Source organism: Madurella fahalii (genome assembly GCF_045866475.1).
Source record: "Madurella fahalii IFM 68171 DNA, scaffold_4, whole genome shotgun sequence".
In the NCBI taxonomy this organism is placed as follows: Eukaryota; Fungi; Ascomycota; class Sordariomycetes; order Sordariales; genus Madurella; species Madurella fahalii.
The window spans coordinates 3,364,441-3,381,950 of NW_027263974.1; the positions used below are offsets into that span (position 1 = coordinate 3,364,441).

The 17,510-nt window shown below is 55.8% G+C and overlaps 6 protein-coding genes across 6 annotated transcripts; 4 read left to right on the top strand and 2 right to left on the bottom strand.

The window, feature by feature from the left end:
* Positions 1-1,316: 1,316 nt before the first annotated feature.
* JID1 (J domain-containing protein 1) lies at positions 1,317-2,192 on the bottom strand (the record flags this gene model as incomplete). The annotated part of the gene is made up of 1 exon (XM_071063402.1): positions 1,317-2,192. One exon carries the CDS (start codon positions 2,190-2,192, stop codon positions 1,317-1,319), a length of 876 nt encoding a protein of 291 aa, XP_070919503.1.
* Positions 2,193-2,986: 794 nt separating this feature from the next.
* On the top strand, positions 2,987-4,729 carry DHH1 (DExD/H-box ATP-dependent RNA helicase dhh1; the record flags this gene model as incomplete). The annotated part of the gene is made up of 3 exons (XM_071063403.1): positions 2,987-3,030; positions 3,071-3,149; positions 3,212-4,729. The coding sequence occupies 3 exons, from the start codon at positions 2,987-2,989 to the stop codon at positions 4,727-4,729; spliced, it is 1,641 nt and encodes a 546-aa protein (XP_070919504.1).
* Positions 4,730-7,406: 2,677 nt separating this feature from the next.
* On the bottom strand, positions 7,407-12,468 carry MFIFM68171_07984 (chitinase; the record flags this gene model as incomplete). The annotated part of the gene is made up of 10 exons (XM_071063404.1): positions 7,407-7,485; positions 7,550-8,003; positions 8,354-8,557; positions 8,645-8,684; positions 8,807-9,567; positions 9,659-9,770; positions 9,827-9,924; positions 9,999-10,034; positions 10,110-10,392; positions 10,486-12,468. 10 exons carry the CDS (start codon positions 12,466-12,468, stop codon positions 7,407-7,409), a joined length of 4,050 nt encoding a protein of 1,349 aa, XP_070919505.1.
* A 739-nt stretch (positions 12,469-13,207) lies between these two features.
* Positions 13,208-14,002, top strand: MFIFM68171_07985 (Alpha beta hydrolase fold protein; the record flags this gene model as incomplete). Its single annotated transcript, XM_071063405.1, has 1 exon — positions 13,208-14,002. One exon carries the CDS (start codon positions 13,208-13,210, stop codon positions 14,000-14,002), a length of 795 nt encoding a protein of 264 aa, XP_070919506.1.
* A 538-nt stretch (positions 14,003-14,540) lies between these two features.
* Positions 14,541-15,107, top strand: MFIFM68171_07986 (uncharacterized protein; the record flags this gene model as incomplete). The annotated part of the gene is made up of 1 exon (XM_071063406.1): positions 14,541-15,107. One exon carries the CDS (start codon positions 14,541-14,543, stop codon positions 15,105-15,107), a length of 567 nt encoding a protein of 188 aa, XP_070919507.1.
* Positions 15,108-15,572: 465 nt separating this feature from the next.
* MFIFM68171_07987 (uncharacterized protein) lies at positions 15,573-17,344 on the top strand (the record flags this gene model as incomplete). Its single annotated transcript, XM_071063407.1, has 2 exons — positions 15,573-17,264; positions 17,318-17,344. 2 exons carry the CDS (start codon positions 15,573-15,575, stop codon positions 17,342-17,344), a joined length of 1,719 nt encoding a protein of 572 aa, XP_070919508.1.
* Between the last annotated feature and the right edge of the window lie 166 nt (positions 17,345-17,510).

The following is a 17,510-nucleotide window of genomic DNA, read 5'->3' on the forward strand; positions in this document are numbered from 1 at the left end:
GCCTTCTTGCAGTATAGCAACAATTCACCTGAATTAGAAGCGAGCTTGCTGCGGGGCTTCAAACAACGCGTCTTCTAGTCTCGTAGTCACGGGTTCATTTACACGCTGAGCTTGTTCACGTGGCGCTCGGCCAGGTAGCTTGCGTATGCAGATTGCTCTTCTTACCGACAGACGAACGCTCCGCAACAAACTTGATGGGCGTAGCGGCGTATCGACTGGTGCAAGCGGGCTGGATTCATTTGTATGCCCAGAGTAATGCTTCCATTAATTTGTGGCACAACAGTTGCCTACCTACCTATAAGGTACCTGAACTTGCTTGTTGACTATTGCGACACCGTGACAACTCCACAAGCACGTGGCGATAGCAATCACTCTCGGGTCTCCCATGGGCTGTCATGCTCGTTCCCGACCGGTGTACGCTCCTGGCGCTGCCGGGGGTTCGGGTTGTCCATGTCGAGCAGCCACATTGACGGCAGAGACCATACTTATGTAGCCGCTGGTTCGTCCAGGACTCCAGGGTATCGCCGAGCGATGGGTATGTCACAGAGCACCCACCGTTTCAGGGCTAATTAAAGCTGCTTTTCTTTGTGACATCGGTGCTCACTTTGAAATCATAAAGAGACTGAGCACCTCCATTGACTACAATCACAGGAGCCCCATGTTGCAACGGGAAGAAAAAGGGGAAGGGGGAATTCGGCGTTCAGATAAGCTCTTGGCCCCTTGTACAAGACTTGGTCTGTGCGCCTAGTTGTCCCACCCTCCTTTGTCAGCAAATTTTTTTTCCGGTTTCGACTTTTTGCCTGCTCCCATGAAATTCGTCCACCATACGGGCAAAGTTTTGCTGAAGCTGCGAGACTGAGAAGAATCTGAATATTTACTATAAAGTCGCTCCTTGCCCACTATCCTACAGAGGAGATCAATAACGGCATACATGAACTGCGAACGGGTCGCCACCGTTACCACAGGTGCTCGGCATGTTAGCATTCGGAGTGACATCCTGTTTGGCCGCCGCTTCGTCCACCATCCCTGGCGGCCGTGGTAGGTGAATACCCATTCCCTTTTCTGCAATTATGATCGGATACTCAATTGGGCCATCCAACGCCTCTCCCCATGCGGCTTGGCTCTCATTCCATCCGAAGAAGGACACCGCCCTGAGATTCTCTGGATCGACTCTGAGTGTGGCTTTCGCTCTCAGCTATGGGTTTGATCTATGTTTACGATGTGGCGGACATGTGCTGTGGTGTAAACGAGTTTGCCCACGATTTCTGATGTTGGGACCACCTCTCATGGGTTTCGGCCTCAACATCCACTCGCGTTTATCTCTGTGAGGTCCCGCTCCCTTCGGGAAGCCCATGCCCTGGCAGGTCATGCGCCCAATTCTCGAGCTCACGCTGCCGTAGAAAACTCTCGACCCTGCGCTCTCTGTCCAATCCGGCCCTTTCACCCTGCCGGCGCTGCATGTCCCTGCTAATGGCGGCATGGCGCTCGTCGCGCATGTCGAGCAGGCTCATTGAGTTCGTCCCCGCTCTCGTCATCTGGCTCCACGAAGCGATAAACAAGAATAACATGATGATGCTTGCGAATCCGCCATTCGAAGTGAATATGGGCTCCTGCTTCTCGCCGGTGCCTTCCCACTGGTGGCGCCACCGTTCCCAATCCTCCCAAGTTGCGTTCATACTGGCATTTCCGGGCTCTCCCCGCCAGGCTCGATCTACCGTACGATGCCGGGCCCGCGCGTCAGCACCGCTGTCCCAGCCGACACCGTATAGGTCGTATAAGCGGCGTTTCTGTGGATTGCTGAGGATCTCGTTGGCGGCAACGACTAGGCGGTACCGTTCGAGCTTGGTGAGGTGCGGGATGCCATCGTTTGAGGTGTGGTGGCGGCGGTCGGGGTGGTAAAGCTTCGCAAGCTGGAAATAGCGTGCTTTGCTATACGGGCTGTCGCGCGCGAGCCCAAAGATCTCGTACGGGGTGGGGTGTGCAGAGGCCGGCCAACGCGGCTGGTCGTTGGCTCCGCCCTTGTCCTTCTTGTTCGGCTGGCCATCAAGGACTGAGGCGTATGATCTTTTCTGGTGGCAAGTAGACAGACAGCCCCATGGTCGGCAAGGTGACGTTATCGGCGCATGGGCGCAAAGCGCGGAGAAGGCAGCACTATTTGCGCAGATAGCTGCCTTGGATACTTTTGGAACCATTATTGCCAATTGGAGTCGGTCATATTCGGGATGCCCAGGGGATCATGGTGTCGGTAATGCCGCAGAAGCGATGCAGGGTGGCGGGTTTAGCGGGGATGGGGTTGAAGCTCGAGGAGCCCGTTGTGATGAGACCTCCGGTTTGACGTTCCCTCAGAAGGGCCGACCAAGACGTCAGACCCCACCTGAGCGGGGCGTTTGACCACTGATGGCGGCTGACAGCCACGGCCTGGATCGCCGCTTGTGTGGCGCGAGGGCGCCAGGTTGTACACGTGACACACCCGAACTGGCCTGCCCGAACTTTTCGAGAGGTCGCAAAAGATTGTTTCTCAGCCCTGCTGCCTCGCCCTTTCCCCGCCGCTTCGAAGAACCAGATCGCTGCTCCTAGAAAATCCCAATTCTCAACCACAAAGCACGAAAGCACCCTGCTCGTAGGACCGCTTCCACCGAACTGAACGACTGCGCAATCCAAGCGAGAACCCCATTTTCTCTCGCTGCTTCCTTTTGCCGGTGCCAGCTATTGTCTCGACAACGACAACAACGACCGACCTGACCGCCGCCATACACACCGTCACACACCGTCGCCACCACGAGAGACCACCCACTGATTCTCAGCGCTGGCTGGCGAGTGCAACGAGCCGGTAACATCTCGATAACAACTTCCCCAGCGGTTCTGCGACTTGGAATAAACATCCCGCCCCACCGACTTTGCCAACAAACGACCTCCACCGCAACAGATCTGCGCGCTTTTTCCCCCTACCGCGCGTCATAATAACCAACATACCCAAACAGCCACAATGACAGACAGTCTCATCGACCAGCTCAAGGCCTCCACTTTGAAGTTCGTCACCCGGCCCCCGCCGTTTGAACCCGACTGACAGAGACAGCGATGGCGCGAGCTCGGAGGACTGGAAGAAAAACCTCAAGCTCCCCGCGAAGGACATGAGGCAACAAACAGAGGTGGGTATCTGTTGCCGGTACTTTGTTGAGTACGCATCGTTGACATGCCTGTCCCCACACAGGATGTGACCAACACCAAAGGACTCGAGTTTGAGGACTTTGGGCTCAAGCGGGACCTGCTCATGGGCATATTCGAGGCCGGTTTCGAAAAGCCTTCACCCATCCAAGAAGAGAGCATACCAGTTGCCCTGACCGGCCGTGACATTCTTGCACGTGCCAAAAATGGTACTGGCAAGACCGCCGCTTTTGTGATTCCCGCCCTGGAAAAGATCAACCCCAAGGTCTCCAAGATCCAATGCCTTATCCTCGTCCCCACCCGCGAATTGGCAATGCAGACATCCCAGGTTTGCAAGACTCTCGGAAAGCATCTCGGCATCAACGTTATGGTTACCACTGGTGGAACCGGCCTTCGGGACGACATCGTCCGGTTGCAGGACCCCGTCCATATTGTGGTCGGTACGCCCGGCAGAATTCTCGATCTCGCCGGCAAGCAGGTGGCGGATCTCAGCGAGTGTCCGATGTTCATCATGGACGAGGCAGACAAGCTGCTATCGATCGAGTTCACACCCGTCATCGAGCAGCTTCTTCGGTTCCATCCCAAGGACCGCCAGGTTATGCTCTTCTCGGCTACTTTCCCGCTCTCGGTAAAAGACTTTTCGGACAAGAACATGGTTAGCCCCTATGAGATCAATCTCATGGATGAGCTTACCCTGCGCGGCATCACCCAGTACTACGCTTATGTCGAAGAGAAGCAAAAGGTCCACTGCCTCAACACGCTCTTCTCCAAGCTCCAGATCAACCAGTCCATCATCTTCTGCAACTCTACCAACCGAGTCGAGCTTCTTGCCAAAAAGATCACTGAACTGGGATACTCGTGCTTCTACAGCCACGCCAAGATGGCTCAGCAGGCCCGCAATCGCGTCTTCCACGACTTCCGCAACGGAGTCTGCCGCAACCTCGTGTGTTCCGACTTGCTGACGCGCGGTATCGACATTCAGGCGGTGAACGTTGTCATCAACTTTGACTTCCCCAAGAATGCCGAGACGTACCTCCATCGCATTGGTCGCTCTGGCCGGTATGGCCATCTCGGCTTGGCTATTAACCTGATCAACTGGGATGATCGGTACAACTTGTACAACATTGAGCGCGACCTGGGCACCGAAATCCAGCCCATTCCTCAGACTATAGACAAGAGTCTATATGTTTACGAGAACCCGGAGACGATCCCACGCCCCATTTCCAACTTCAAGCCTGCTGCCATTCAGCAACAGCAGCAACAGCAGCAGCAGCAGCAGCAGCAGCAGCATCAGCAAAACCCCCCGGTTCAGTCCCAGTCTCCCGCACCGCAATCCCGACCCCCCGCAACTGGTCAGATAGATTGGCAGTCCAACCGCCAGAATGGCTCCGGTTCTTCTGGACGCGGTGGTTACCAAGGGGCTCGTGGCCCGTCCGGCCCTCATCGCGGGGGGCGTGGTCGTGGCGGCGGCTTCCAAGGTCAGGGCGGGCGGCAGAATTTCGGTCAGCGGGGCGGTCGCCAGCAAGGCCAGGGCCAGCCCCAGCCTCCTACACAGCAAGCATAAACTTTCTCAGCATCGACGGGGATGCTACAAGGGCCTGATACTGAGTATGAGGTTATGTTCCTTGCCATATTCTTGGATTGTACATATTATCTGTTCTCTCTTCTTCTCTTTTCCCCCTTTATTCCCCACTCCATTCCTCTACCACGGGCTCCTATTGCCGATGAGCCGTCGCCCGACTGCTTCAGTCTCTTGGCCCCCGACTATGCTCACAAAACCCCCCAAACAACGACCGTCAATCGTCTAAAGATATCCGGGAAGCACGTCGCCGGACGACCAGCATGTCACGACCGATGCGACATGCATATCTCAACGACTTCATCGATTGTATCATCTCTCTAATATCTGCGCGGGTTTTCGCTATAATCTCAACGCCTCCGTCCGTCTTCATCACGGTGCAATCGACCTCCGCTTTTCGGATATTTACGCGGACTCCAGGAAAGGACGGGTGTTATGGAGTCTACGACACAACCTCACCGTTTCCTGCTGCTTTTCCGTGGATACCCACCAGCGCCGTTTTCCGGATTGGTCTCTTTCTCTTCATACCACGACTCGCTCTACTCTTTCCTACCGAATCTGCGCTGCCTCCTCACTCACTTCTCATGGACGGAATGGGTTGAATATGGCCGACGGACTTGGCAGGCGTTGGTGGTTACCCCCTTATCCATTCTCCTCCACCACGGAAACGAAACGATGGATGCACATACGCACGCACTAACGGATTGGTTTTTGGGCACGGTCAGGGGTTTCTGAAAGACTCTTCGTGGACGGGGCAAGGACTCTTCATGATGGGCCTTTCTTTTTCAATAATTTTCCCGCCCTTCGCCTGGAGTTGGGAAATGGGGAGGTTCATATAAACGGAGTTCCCCGGTGGTGTTGCCGGAGTTAGGCCATTTTCCTGTCTGGGGTGATTCCCATGGTGTTTTGTCTCTTTTTTTCCCTCTCTTTTTTTTTCTTTTGGGGTTTATGACGGCGCATTGGGATGGGAAAGAGGGGCTTGGGCACGCCGCTTTACTTCTTTTGATGTTTCTGCTCCGTCTGCGCAAGGCGTTTGTTCGGTCGGCTTCGGCTTCGTCTGGGGGCTGCTGCTCGAAAATGCCGGGCATCAGGTTAGGGAAGAAAGAAAGGGGGTAAATCGCCGAGTATGGGAGTTGGGGTCCGGCGAAACGATAAAAGAGGGTGTTAGTATGGGTCTATACTTGATACGGAATGGTTGGCCTGGGTAGATGAGGGGGAGATTTTGGAGCTGTTAACCGGTGGTTCGATGCGGGGTGGATGGGCGGTGCGTGGTTAATCGCCTCCCTGAGGTGAATAGTGAATAGAAGTGGTGGGATAACGGATGGAGATGGGTGGACCAACCGATGACGGGATGATGATGACGATGATGATGGCTTGTGATGGGGCGGCCAGTCCAGGGAGGAAATCAGTTCATTCACTCCGGTCCTTGTTTGGACGATAGCACCCACGAACGAACGGAATGTCAGCGACACCTGGTCTTGCGCCTCAACCGTCTCTGCCTTTGCCCGGCGGACGGCTCGAGCTCGCGGTCCGGCTGCCGCTGCGAGGACTTTCTGGAGGAGGTTGACTTCCGGCGCGTTGCTGTGCCGGCCCGGACGCATCCCGTGGCAAGATCAAGCTACCGTTGCGGCTCTTTTCTCCAACTGGCATCTCTGCGTCAACATGGTGTTCTTCGGACTGGTTTCGTTTCTGGAGATAAAGGCCAGAGGTTCTCAGCGGAGAGGGGGCGCGGCGACGTGGGGAATGGAAAACATACTCAAAAAAACTTTTTTTTTTTTTTTTCTTGGAGGAGAAGCAATGAGAGGGGCCCAGCGGCCTTGGAGCTGAGGCAGCCTGTTTCATGCCTCGGCGTTGCTTCCTAACCGGAGGCTTGGAACTGGAGGCATCCCTCTTGACAATTTAGATCAATGAGATTGTTATCCTTCTTGCTTGACTGCTCCACTTGCGCGAAATGCATGTGAGGATGATGCTATCCCAAGGAGGATATTCATCGCCGCGGGTGTTCACGGAATCCAGCATCGGCCGCCACAAGACGTATTCAGCCCCACGACACAAACACACGTACGTTCGGGGACTGTGCCTGGACACATTGTGCATTTGATTCTTGTATGACGCAATAAGCCTTAGGGCCTAGCCGACCCCTCGAGACATGTCTAAGTTGTAATTATGCATAGAGTGTTCTTACGCTGAGGGCCTAACGCCTGCACCTCCCAGCGATGCATATCCGTGCTATTCCTGCGGTTATGATTCCGATGGGTCGAAGCTGGTTCGCGTCTGTGACATTCCTATCATGCAAAGCTTACTTCTAAACGAGATGATCGGCGTCTAGCTACAGGTAGCGCTGTTATGGGACTCGGCCTATTCGCGGCGGAGCGCTGATTAGAGAGGCAAGTGAGGTGATTATGAAGCAATGGGTTTCTAGTATCTCCGCAAAGCGGGCAATGGAAGGGCCGTTCGGAGAGGCTTATAGCGTCTAGTTAGTTGTAGGTCATCTTGGTGGAGGCAGGCTTGGTGTTGTGGCTCCGTCCCATTATTCAAAATCGTACCACGCAATGTTTCCAACCACTAACACAAGGATATCAAGATCAGTCGGGGCGACGCCAAAACGCCTTCAGATTTCATTCCAACTCCTCATCACCTCGCCACCTCAAGCAACACCACCTCAGACGCCGTTTTGGCCTGGCACGTATGGTTCCGAATATTTAAAAGGTGGCGCTTGACCGTTATACCAACGGGTCATACTGCAACAGCGCAAAGCCTGGGTCGTTTGGAGTGATTACCTTGGGCCAGCAGGGGTTGTCATACAGGCCGTCGTTGGGCAGCGGGTTGGCGGCGTGGCCCCAGGCCACGATGGTGAACTCGGGCCGGTAGTCGACCGTGACGGCCGCCATGGTTTGGGTCTTGTGGGGTTTGGGGACGACGACCTTGCCGCGCGCGCGGGCGACCCTGTCCACGAATTCACGGTCCGACAGGCGCCTCACCTCGGGGCTGAAGCACGTCGCCTTGAAGAGCTCTCGGCCGGCGTCCTGGTTCTCCTTGTCGGGAAGGTATCGAACTGACTGGCCACGCCGGTCGTTCTGGCCGCCATAGATCCACGCCGGGTGTTGGTTATTCAGATAATATGCCGGGGGATACTCGTCCATGTCGCAACGGCCGTGGGCCCGATGCACCGGATCCTTCCACCCTGGCCCATTGTGTTGTCTGGACCAAGCAGCTGTTGCCGGCCCCGTGTCATCGCGGTTCTTTGAGGTCGTAGCCGCTTCCGTGACGCACGTTAGCGTCTCCCAATCCGGATGAACTCTAATGGCCGAGCTGTAATGATAGCAGGCTTGTCCCCATTTATGGCTGCATGTCTTTTGGATCTGGGTAGGCTTCGCGTTTGGTGCATAAACAATCGATGTGATGATCATTTCCGTCGTCTTTGTCACGTCCCTGACGCATTCCTGGACCCGGAGAGTGTTCTTGGCTGCCCCAAGTCGTTGCGTTTCTTTGGACTTAGGGATCCGGCATTTGCGATTCGTGCCGCCGTTGCCGTTGCCGGACCCATTACCGGAATTCGGGTTCCGGGGTTTGCTTCTATCAATCGGGTTGCCCTCATCGCCCCTTTACCCGACCCTTTGTCGATGTTCTTGGGAGGCCTGAAGCTTGATACGCCTTCGGCCAGCGAACTGAGAATGCCGAATACCTGCTTGATATCCTCCGGTACGAGATCGGTACCACCGCAGGGACTCAACCACCACGAGAAGGCACCTTCTGGGTCCTCCTCCTCGGGGTAGATGTATGAAGCCATTTGTGCAGCCGTGGAAAGCATGTCTGCACGGGACATCTAGTTAGCATGAATGCGCACATGTCCGTAAGGGGGCGTGGGGTGGGGTGGGGACAGAAACAAAAGGGGCATACCCAAGCCGCCGGAAAGAGCCTGGCCCACTCCTGGGACAAACTGGGCGCCAATGTCGAGAACAAGTTTGAAGGACGACATGAGGATATAGCAGGAAATATGTAACGAGTCAGCACCTCCCGTTCCCCTCCTTTTCAAGGCCTCCATGATGGCAAGAAACTTACCTGGGCAATGATGGGCATTGCTTCGAGAACTGTGTCGGCAATCTCGTTGATGAGGAAGTTGTCACAGGTGCACTCGCCTCCGGCATACTTGCCAGGCATGCCGTTGATTTCATACCAGGGATCCGGTGCTCCCTTTGGTTGCCAGACCATGCAACCGTAGTTGGAAGTCCTGCCCTCCTCCCTGGCCGCTTTGAGCACTGGCTCACAAAAACGTTTGCAATGTGCGGTTGATACATGCCAGTTGCGTGTATCATCTGAGAGTATGCACTTTGCCTGGTTTCCATTGCGGACGTCATACATGTCGACAGACGACTGGTCCGAGGTGACCACGCCGTCGTCGCGGCTGACCGGGCGCATCGTGCACACCGTGTCTGGGCAGTAGCCGTACTTGCAGGCGAACCGGCAGAGGCGGTGGATGTCGACGTCGTCTTCGTCCCAAGCGATGATATTGGTCACGTTGATCTTCGTGTTTTCCGCCGGGAGAGGCTCTAGCACATCTACCGCGGTGCACTCGCACAGTGATTCTGGACAGAATCCGAGCCTGCACGTAAAGTAGCAGAGGTCATCCGTGTTAGTGGTGAGATCTTCTCCGGCAACACATCCTACGCCGGACTCGGGCCGGGTGACGGGTGCGCCTTTATCGTCTTCGGCAAAACTCTGCAAGTCGACGGCCCAGTCGACGCTGCCCGCAAAGTTCAGCGACACCAACTCCGCGCGCCGTGTCTCCTTGGATGCCGGAGTCATGTAGCTGATGTAGTCCCCTGTAGTGGGCCAGATTTTAGTGTTCATTAGTCTGCATACGCTCTAGCAGCGATGAGGACGTGACGGGTGAAGGGGGGGGGGATAACTAACCATTGTATAGCAAAATATCGGTATTGGATTCCGAATCATAAAAGTATAGAGTATTATCGCCGGAACGCTTGATGATCTCGTTAATCTCGGCGAGGGCAAGGTAACCACGGGTCTTGGTACACCTCCCGGGATTTGCGTCGGACAGAGTTCTTGATCCGGTGAAGTCACACATGGTCCCCAGCAACCGTCCTTGGCCATGTGGAATGCGCGGCCATAGCTGGCCTCACCAACAAAGACTTTGTTGTTAGGCACACCAGCCTTGGTGACTAACATGATGGCCGAGGCAAGTTAGTAACAAGCGCCCAGGATCGGAAGGGAAAGCGCAGGGAGGAGCAGGAACTGATAGAAAGTGTACTGCGCGTCTCGGTCAGGTTGACTGGATTTGCGAGCCGAGGCGTCAGCATCCAGAACCCTTAGTACAGTCTTCTCTCGACTCCTGATCGTCCCTTACCATGACTCCGGATGCATTTGCCGGACGGACACGAGTCGTAGGCGTTGGCGTTACCATAGTCCCACTGGCCGTGCAAGTCGTAGGTCATGTAGACGATGTAGTCGATCTGCGCCGCGATTTGGTCGATCGGGAAGGCCCTCAGGTACCAGAACGAGGCCGGAGCGGCAATGGACACGGACTTTCCTGGTCCGACCTTTCGCTTCAGCGTCGTGAGGAAGGCCAGGTATCCAGCACCGTCGCCTTTCTTGCCGATGGGCTGGCCGTCAACGTAGATGTCTGGGGCCTAAGGAGGAAAACATGACCGGTCAGAGTCCGCAGTCCCTCGAGTACTACTATAGACCACTACGGCGAGAGTTCTGGAGCAGAAACGACTTACACCAGGATATTCCCAGTCGATGTCGACACCGTCAATTCCTTTGTCGTTGAGAAACTTTGCAATGTTCGTGGCAAAGACCTCCCCGTGGTCGAGGATGGCCGAGCGGATGATGTTGAAGGTCGCCGGCTCGGTTGAGTACGCCCAGCCGCCGAAGGCAACAATGCGCTTCATGTTGGGCAGGGCTTTGAAGTCGGCCCATTGATTATGAGGATCCTTGAGAACAACCTTCCAGCTGTTGGGGTCAATCTCGGCGAAGGCCCAGTGCATGTGAGTGTAGCTGCCGTCTGTGTTGGCCCCCTTGGCGCTGAGCCACAGGCAGTCGCGCTTAAAGTTGTACGACTCGTAATACCCAATCCTTTGGAAGGCCGCAGGTGGCCCAGAGTTGATCTTGATGTCTGTGCCGCAGTTCGAAACGCACGTGCTCTGGTAACCCTTCTCCTTGCTCCCCGGGCCGCCCCCCGCCGGCGCGTGGATCTCGCAGTGAGCCGGGAACGGTCCGCAGAACCCCCAGTTGCTGCAGCATGCCTTGAGCGGACAGGGGTTGAGGTTAGCCAGAGCATTAGGTGACGACCGATCTGCCGGCGGCCGTGTGCCGGGGACCAACGGACCACACTGCGCTCCCTCCTGAGGCGGAGGCAGGGGGGCGTAGCCGTTGCTGACACACATGTTGTAGCCAAGCAGCATCTCCCTGCATTCCGTCCAGGCCCATGTCTTTCCTTTGTTCCACCTTTCCAAGTCACCGACGGTGACATGATATCGTTTGGCCAGGGAGTCGCACGAATCCCCGTTCTGGATGAGGTGTGTCGCACAGGTGCCATCTGGGCTTGGTTTTGGCGACTCGGGCTTGTACAGGTCGCCCGGCGAGCAACACACAAAGTCATCGGGCCTGAGTGTCGCGCAGAGATTCGCCTTTGGATTGTATTTGTAAAAGTCGGCCGCCGAGATGCCGCAACGCGAGACAAGAGCACCGCAGCTATCGCCTGGTATGACTCGGATATACCGGCAGGTGGCTCTCTTGTCGAGCTGGCTGCCCCAGCTTTGGCTCCTCCGAGAGAAGCGTGTCGTGGAAAACGTGCTGTTGATGCCATCGACTGTTGGTCCCGTAGCTTCGAATATCTTCAATCCCGTAAGGTCCGGGGCGGCTTTCAGGTCCCCGCCGATGGCGCAGCTACCCTTGCTCCAAGCCAAAGCCGTCCTCTGTAGGGCTGCAAGGTCGCCAGTCGTGTCGATTGCAATACCAAATATGCGTTCTGGCTGCCGCTCGCTGGCGCAGAGCTGAACAATGGTGCGGTTGGAAACAGAGGACTCGGTCCGCAGGCGCCCAGCCAGGGCCCTGATGACAGAGGCAACGGTGGGTTTTCCGAGAGCCGCGCCAATGTGAACACTCGCAACAGTCTGCTTATGCCATGCAAACACGAAGTTCTCGTCGCAGTTATCCCTGGCACCGAAGAACTCTTCTATGCCTTCTAGTAGGCTGGACACATCACGGTCGGTTCCCGTACCACTGTCAGTGCTAACGACCATTTGAACGTTGCCTGGGACTTCAGTGGCCGCAGCGACACAAGCCGGCGCGGAATCTAGCTTGGGGCGGAATAGACCTTCCGACTTTTTGGGATTCCCCATAAGTGGCTTCCGGAGAGTGAACGACACACTCCCCGAGGGAGGGCGGGATCCAAGCGTGCAGCTGCGGATCAAGATGGCGGAAGCGGGGTCATCCAGGGGCTGTGTTACGGAGAGCTGAAGTAGCATAGGCTCCTCGCAACGGCGGAGGCGGTCGACTGAAATGTACGGGGTCCAGCTGTGCATGTTTGCATAGTCGACACACGGGAGCGGACAGTCGTGCTGATCCGGGTCATAGGCTTCGGGATCGTGAATAGGAGAAGGGTCGTCGTCGCCCGCGGGCGCCACAGCCTGGCTGCCATCAAGGTTGATAGCCGAACGCACGAGGCCGGCTCCCAACACGAGAGACGCGAGAGCCTTCATGCTTGGCAACATTGTGACAACGAGATGAGTGGTGGACTAAGAAGCAGGTTTGAGCAAGGCCGCCCACTTGCTCAAGAACAACGAGAGAGAGACGTATGCTAGGAGTGATCTCACAAGAGGGGCCTCCATCGGAATTTAAGAGGCCTCGACAAGCAAGGACTGCAACCAGTTCTGGCAGCTGCGGACATCGCGGACTGCAGCGGTATGAACCCTGTCTTTTACCCCAATACTCCTTTTGGCCCCCTTTGTCTTCTCCAGAGCCCAAGCGGGCAACAACAGCATGAGCCCAGCACCAGGCTCGGAGCCCGGCCGAGGCTAACCCCTTCCGCCCTACCCCTTCCCTTTCTCCTTTTCCCTTGCGCAAACAGCTCAGCTCACAGACACGGCCACTCATCCTCGAGGCAGTCTCCTTCCAAACCAGATACTCGGTCGAACGGCGAAACAAAACATCCTCCTGGTGTTACTGGGTCGGATGTTGCATTACGCATTGCATAAGAGGTGTAGTTGGCTGTTGGCAAACCAACCAACGAAATACGGTGTTCCCGGATGGTACCCTTCCCCCACAAGCGGCCTCCCGTGACACAACGGAACCTCGCGCTGGGCGCCAAGCCGAATACCTTAATTTCGTTGGCTCCTCTCCGTCTCTTCGGGGACTTTTCTCTTTCTGCCTTCCTTACTTTGCTACCCTCCGGGTCCTGCTCCCGTCATTACAGTACATTCTTGGCAGCCCAAGTCGAAAATGCCGTGGCTCAGTGAGGTCAGATACTCGCGGGAGGCCACTGTCGCGGCCGTCATCGATTATTTTGAATTCCTCGCCAAAATGTACATCAAAGAGTCGGACATTCTCAGACCCCCGGAAGGGGGTTGGCCCGAGATCACGCCTGATCGCTTCAGAGACTTGGGCAAAACAGACGAAGTCATCTTGCTGCTGCGCCATCTCCCTTACCTCGCCTCTACCGCCGATGGCTGGAACGCGGACGCCGGTCCTAGCGGATGTCATTTCTACTGGTGGCTTGAGGATGCTCGTTCTCTTGGCAGCCATGGGCTGGATGTCGAGACCATGAAGATGATGACCCAGGGCTCGCATTACTCCGAGGCCGGCATGATACCGCCACATGTTGTCGGTCTCGTGTCCAGCAAGTGGGATTTTTTCTTGCTCGACACGGAGCTTGGTGTCGTGTACTGGCCCGAGTGCCCGGACGGGATCAAAGAGCGTCCTGCTCGGGAGCCCATTGAAGACGATCCGTACGATTACGCAGCTGAGAACGAGGCGGACTGGCGCGCCGAGGGCCCCTGTTGGGCTGTTGCCGACTTCTTCGAGGTTCTCAAGGACCAGTTCCGGTGGCTATGCTTCGTCCCCCGCAGTCAGTACCACGTATGTGAGGTGTATGGAAGGGTCCACCCCATGTTCGAAGGGATGATACCCATGATGCAGGCCGTCTACCGTGAACACGGTTGGCCAGACCTCGAGCGCTATCGCAAGGAGGAATGCTTGCGGGCTGTTGCGGCGATGCTGAGAGAGAACTACCCCTGATAGCTCCCTACGACGAGCATTGAGTGGTTACCTAGGGTGGTGTTGGCGCTTGAACGTTGGGGCTATTTTCTGTCTGTTGGTGGCACGTTTTCTTATGGAATTAGCCACTTAAGTTCATGAGCCGGGGTGAATTACCAATACTCTAGAGCTGTATTAAAGTACCTGAATTAAGGGGCCAACACTGAAAAAGTTTTCCTCGGTCAGGGTCAGGGGCAGCCTGATCTACGCGGGAAAAGCGAGCTTTCATTTGCTACTTGTACATAGGATTAACTTAAGGTACCCTCCTGACTTCGCACGCCTGCACACACCACACCTTCGAACATTTTTTGTTCTTGGTTTTGCATTTCTTTCATGCACCCTCAATCTACAGCCGCTGTGGCACCGTAAACATGATGAAAGCAACGCTCGTCGCTAGCGTGCTCGTTGCGTTCGCAGCGTCCGCATCCGCCGTCATCCAAACTTCGGCTGGCCAGGCTGAACTGCACCCGATCATCGCTCCCACAGAGCGTCCGAATGTCACCACCATAGATCCGTGGACATGCGGACCGAGAGCGTGGTGGAGAGATACTTCGACGTCCCCAAGCCGAGCGGCAGCCTAGACAGGGCCATGATCTCGTACGGCTCCAAGCTGATCGAGACGTGCATGACGTCGGGCACGTACTCGTATCCCTGTGCCTTCCCCGACAAGACACGCTGGTGCGGCGTCACCACGGAGCTGCCGGCCTCGCTCCTCCCGGAGTACTCGTCGTATGCGAGCAACGCGTCGTCGTGGTGGTCGGTGCACAGCTCCCGCGCCGTCGCGGTCGCGCAGGAGTGCCCGATCCTCTGGTACGAAGCCTCCAACTCTGGCGTCCTTGGCGGCGCCGTCTGGCTGAACCACACTCTCATCAACGCCGAGTGCTATGCCGAAGCGAATCCTACTTCGGCGTCACTCACCGGCCCGACTGCTACACCAGGCCAGGGAGCAACAGGCGGGAATTCGACCCCATCGCCGACACCAACAACCACAGCCCTGAATGGTGTCACTTGTCGAGCCGAAAACGGCCGGGTGTGGATGGCTGCGGCCTCTGGACTGGGGGTGGCTTTCGCAAACGCGGCGTTGTGAAAACGGGCGCTGTGATTACAGTATTCGGCTTTGCGGCGAAGCCGGGATACTGAAGTGCTCGTGGGTGATCGAAAGCATGGTACTGTACATGTATTCAAGCACCGCAGCCTTCCAGCTTCCACGGCCCACAGGACGGGTTGCTACGGCTTTGGGGAAAGGAAGGATTTTCATGTATACCGCACGGTTGGAAGTTATCGAAGGTCTGTCGCCCCCGAGTGTTGGAGCCGGTGGTCGAGTAGTTAATTTGGTGGTATGTGTGGTTGGGGTGAATCCTAGGTCAATTACAGATCGGATGTAATGTGCGACGAATCTGGGCACACGAAATTTCCATTTTCGTACCTAGCCCACGTGACGTTGCTCACCCTGGCTCAGGCTCGGCCCAGTCCCTGGTCAGGCTTTGCTCAGGCCGGCTCATCTTTGCTCACACTAATTCCCGCCACCACCTTACCGGCCCTAATCGTAACAATGAGGCTCCTCGATGTCAATACTATGCAACTCAAGGAATTTGTTTCTCAGAGCACCCCCCCTTACTCAATCCTGTCGCACACGTGGGGTCATGAAGAGGTCAGCTTCCAGGACATCACCGCTGGCGAAGGTCCGCTGAAGAAGGGCTGGCTCAAACTCGTCAGCTGCTGCGCGAAGACGCGATCTGAGGGTCTACAATACACATGGATTGATACATGCTGCATCGACAAATCATCTAGCGCAGAACTTTCCGAGGCCATAAACTCCATGTTCAAGTGGTACCACAATGCCGAGATCTGCTACGCCTACCTCGAGGACGTAATGATACACATCCCATCTCCAATTCCGAGCGCAGACAACGCAGTGATTCCGGCCCCGAGTGCGGACAACGCATCATCCCCATCTTCAACACTTTCGTCTGGCGCCCATTCGGAATCAGACACAGATAGCGTCATATCGTCAGACTCAGATGATCCACTCACCCCGACACCCGCTATAAGGCCAAACAGCATACCACCGTTTCCAAACACGACTCCTGCCCCAGATCCTTTTTCAAATACCCGATTTATGTCGGAATTTTCGTCAAGCAGATGGTTCACACGCGGGTGGACCCTGCAAGAGCTCCTCGCCCCTTCCGAGGTGATTCTCCTCGACAACCAGTGGCTGGAAATAGGCTCTCGAACATCCTCCGCAAAGCAGATATCAATGATCACCGGTATCCCGCAGCACGTTCTAGCTCGTTCAGACTGGGATGCATGCAGCATTGCACAGCGGCTTTCGTGGTCATCAAAGCGACAGACGACTCGCGTCGAGGACGAAGCCTACTGCCTCCTAGGGCTTTTTGGTGTTAACATGCCCCTGATTTACGGCGAGGGCTCGAAAGCCTTTCTTCGACTCCAGGAGGAACTGCTCCGAGTGTTTGAAGACTACTCTATCTTTGCGTGGCGACCCGGGATCAGAACCGATCGCTGTGAACATTTGCCGGTGCACAGTGGCCTCTTCGCCGAGTCACCATCATTCTTCAAAGACGCGGGTGGGATTAAGCGCTGCACATTCCCGCTTCATTTCCGCTCGGCGGAAGCTCCGCAAGTGGAAAGCCAGATGCCACGACTCTTTTGCGAAGTCAAGCCGCAAGTCGTCGAGCTGCATCTCCCGTTGTTCGGACCCTTTAACGCATTGGAAATAGCAGCCAAGGTCGACTGGACGCCGCCTCCGATGCTTCCGCGGATGGGATACTGCAGAAGATTCACCCTGAGCTGGGACGCGCTGTTTGCTGTTGCGTTCCTGAACTGTGCCGGCACCGCTGGTCGTGTGGGCATGGTTCTCACCTTCAACACCAAACGGCAGGTGTTTGAACGCTCTCATTGTCCATCTCTCATCTTCGCATCCGAGACCAATGGTCAAGCCGGCATGTACATGCCCAAGAGAATTGCCGCGTTCTCCGGCAGCGAGTTCCATTATAAGCCTTTGGGAATCACCCAAGGCCGCAAACCTATGGTCATCCGCATGGTAGGAATGTTGCAGTTGGGATACACTGCGGTCATCCCAGATAAACGAACCGTCTGGAAGCTAGATAAGGCATCAAACGTTCATATTGCGTACGACCCGAGGTTTCTACTGCTCAAGCCCGCAGCTTGGTGCATGTTACCACCGATATTACTACAGTGGAGTGAGGCGGGCGGCATGGCGTGGGTTAGTTGCGACGCAATGCATTGTGGAAGAACGCGAGTGTGGTGTCTTGTTAGGAAACCAACCCGGCGACGTATCGATGATCAGAACCAGAGAATCATGGTTACTCTGGGAGCCAAAGCGGTAGTGGTAACTGTTAGGAATTCACCCGCTGGATATTTACATACTGTAAGACCGGACGGAGGATAGTCTAATCTATTTAAAACCTTGATAGAAGAAAACTTCACCGCAAACAACATGGCAAACTAA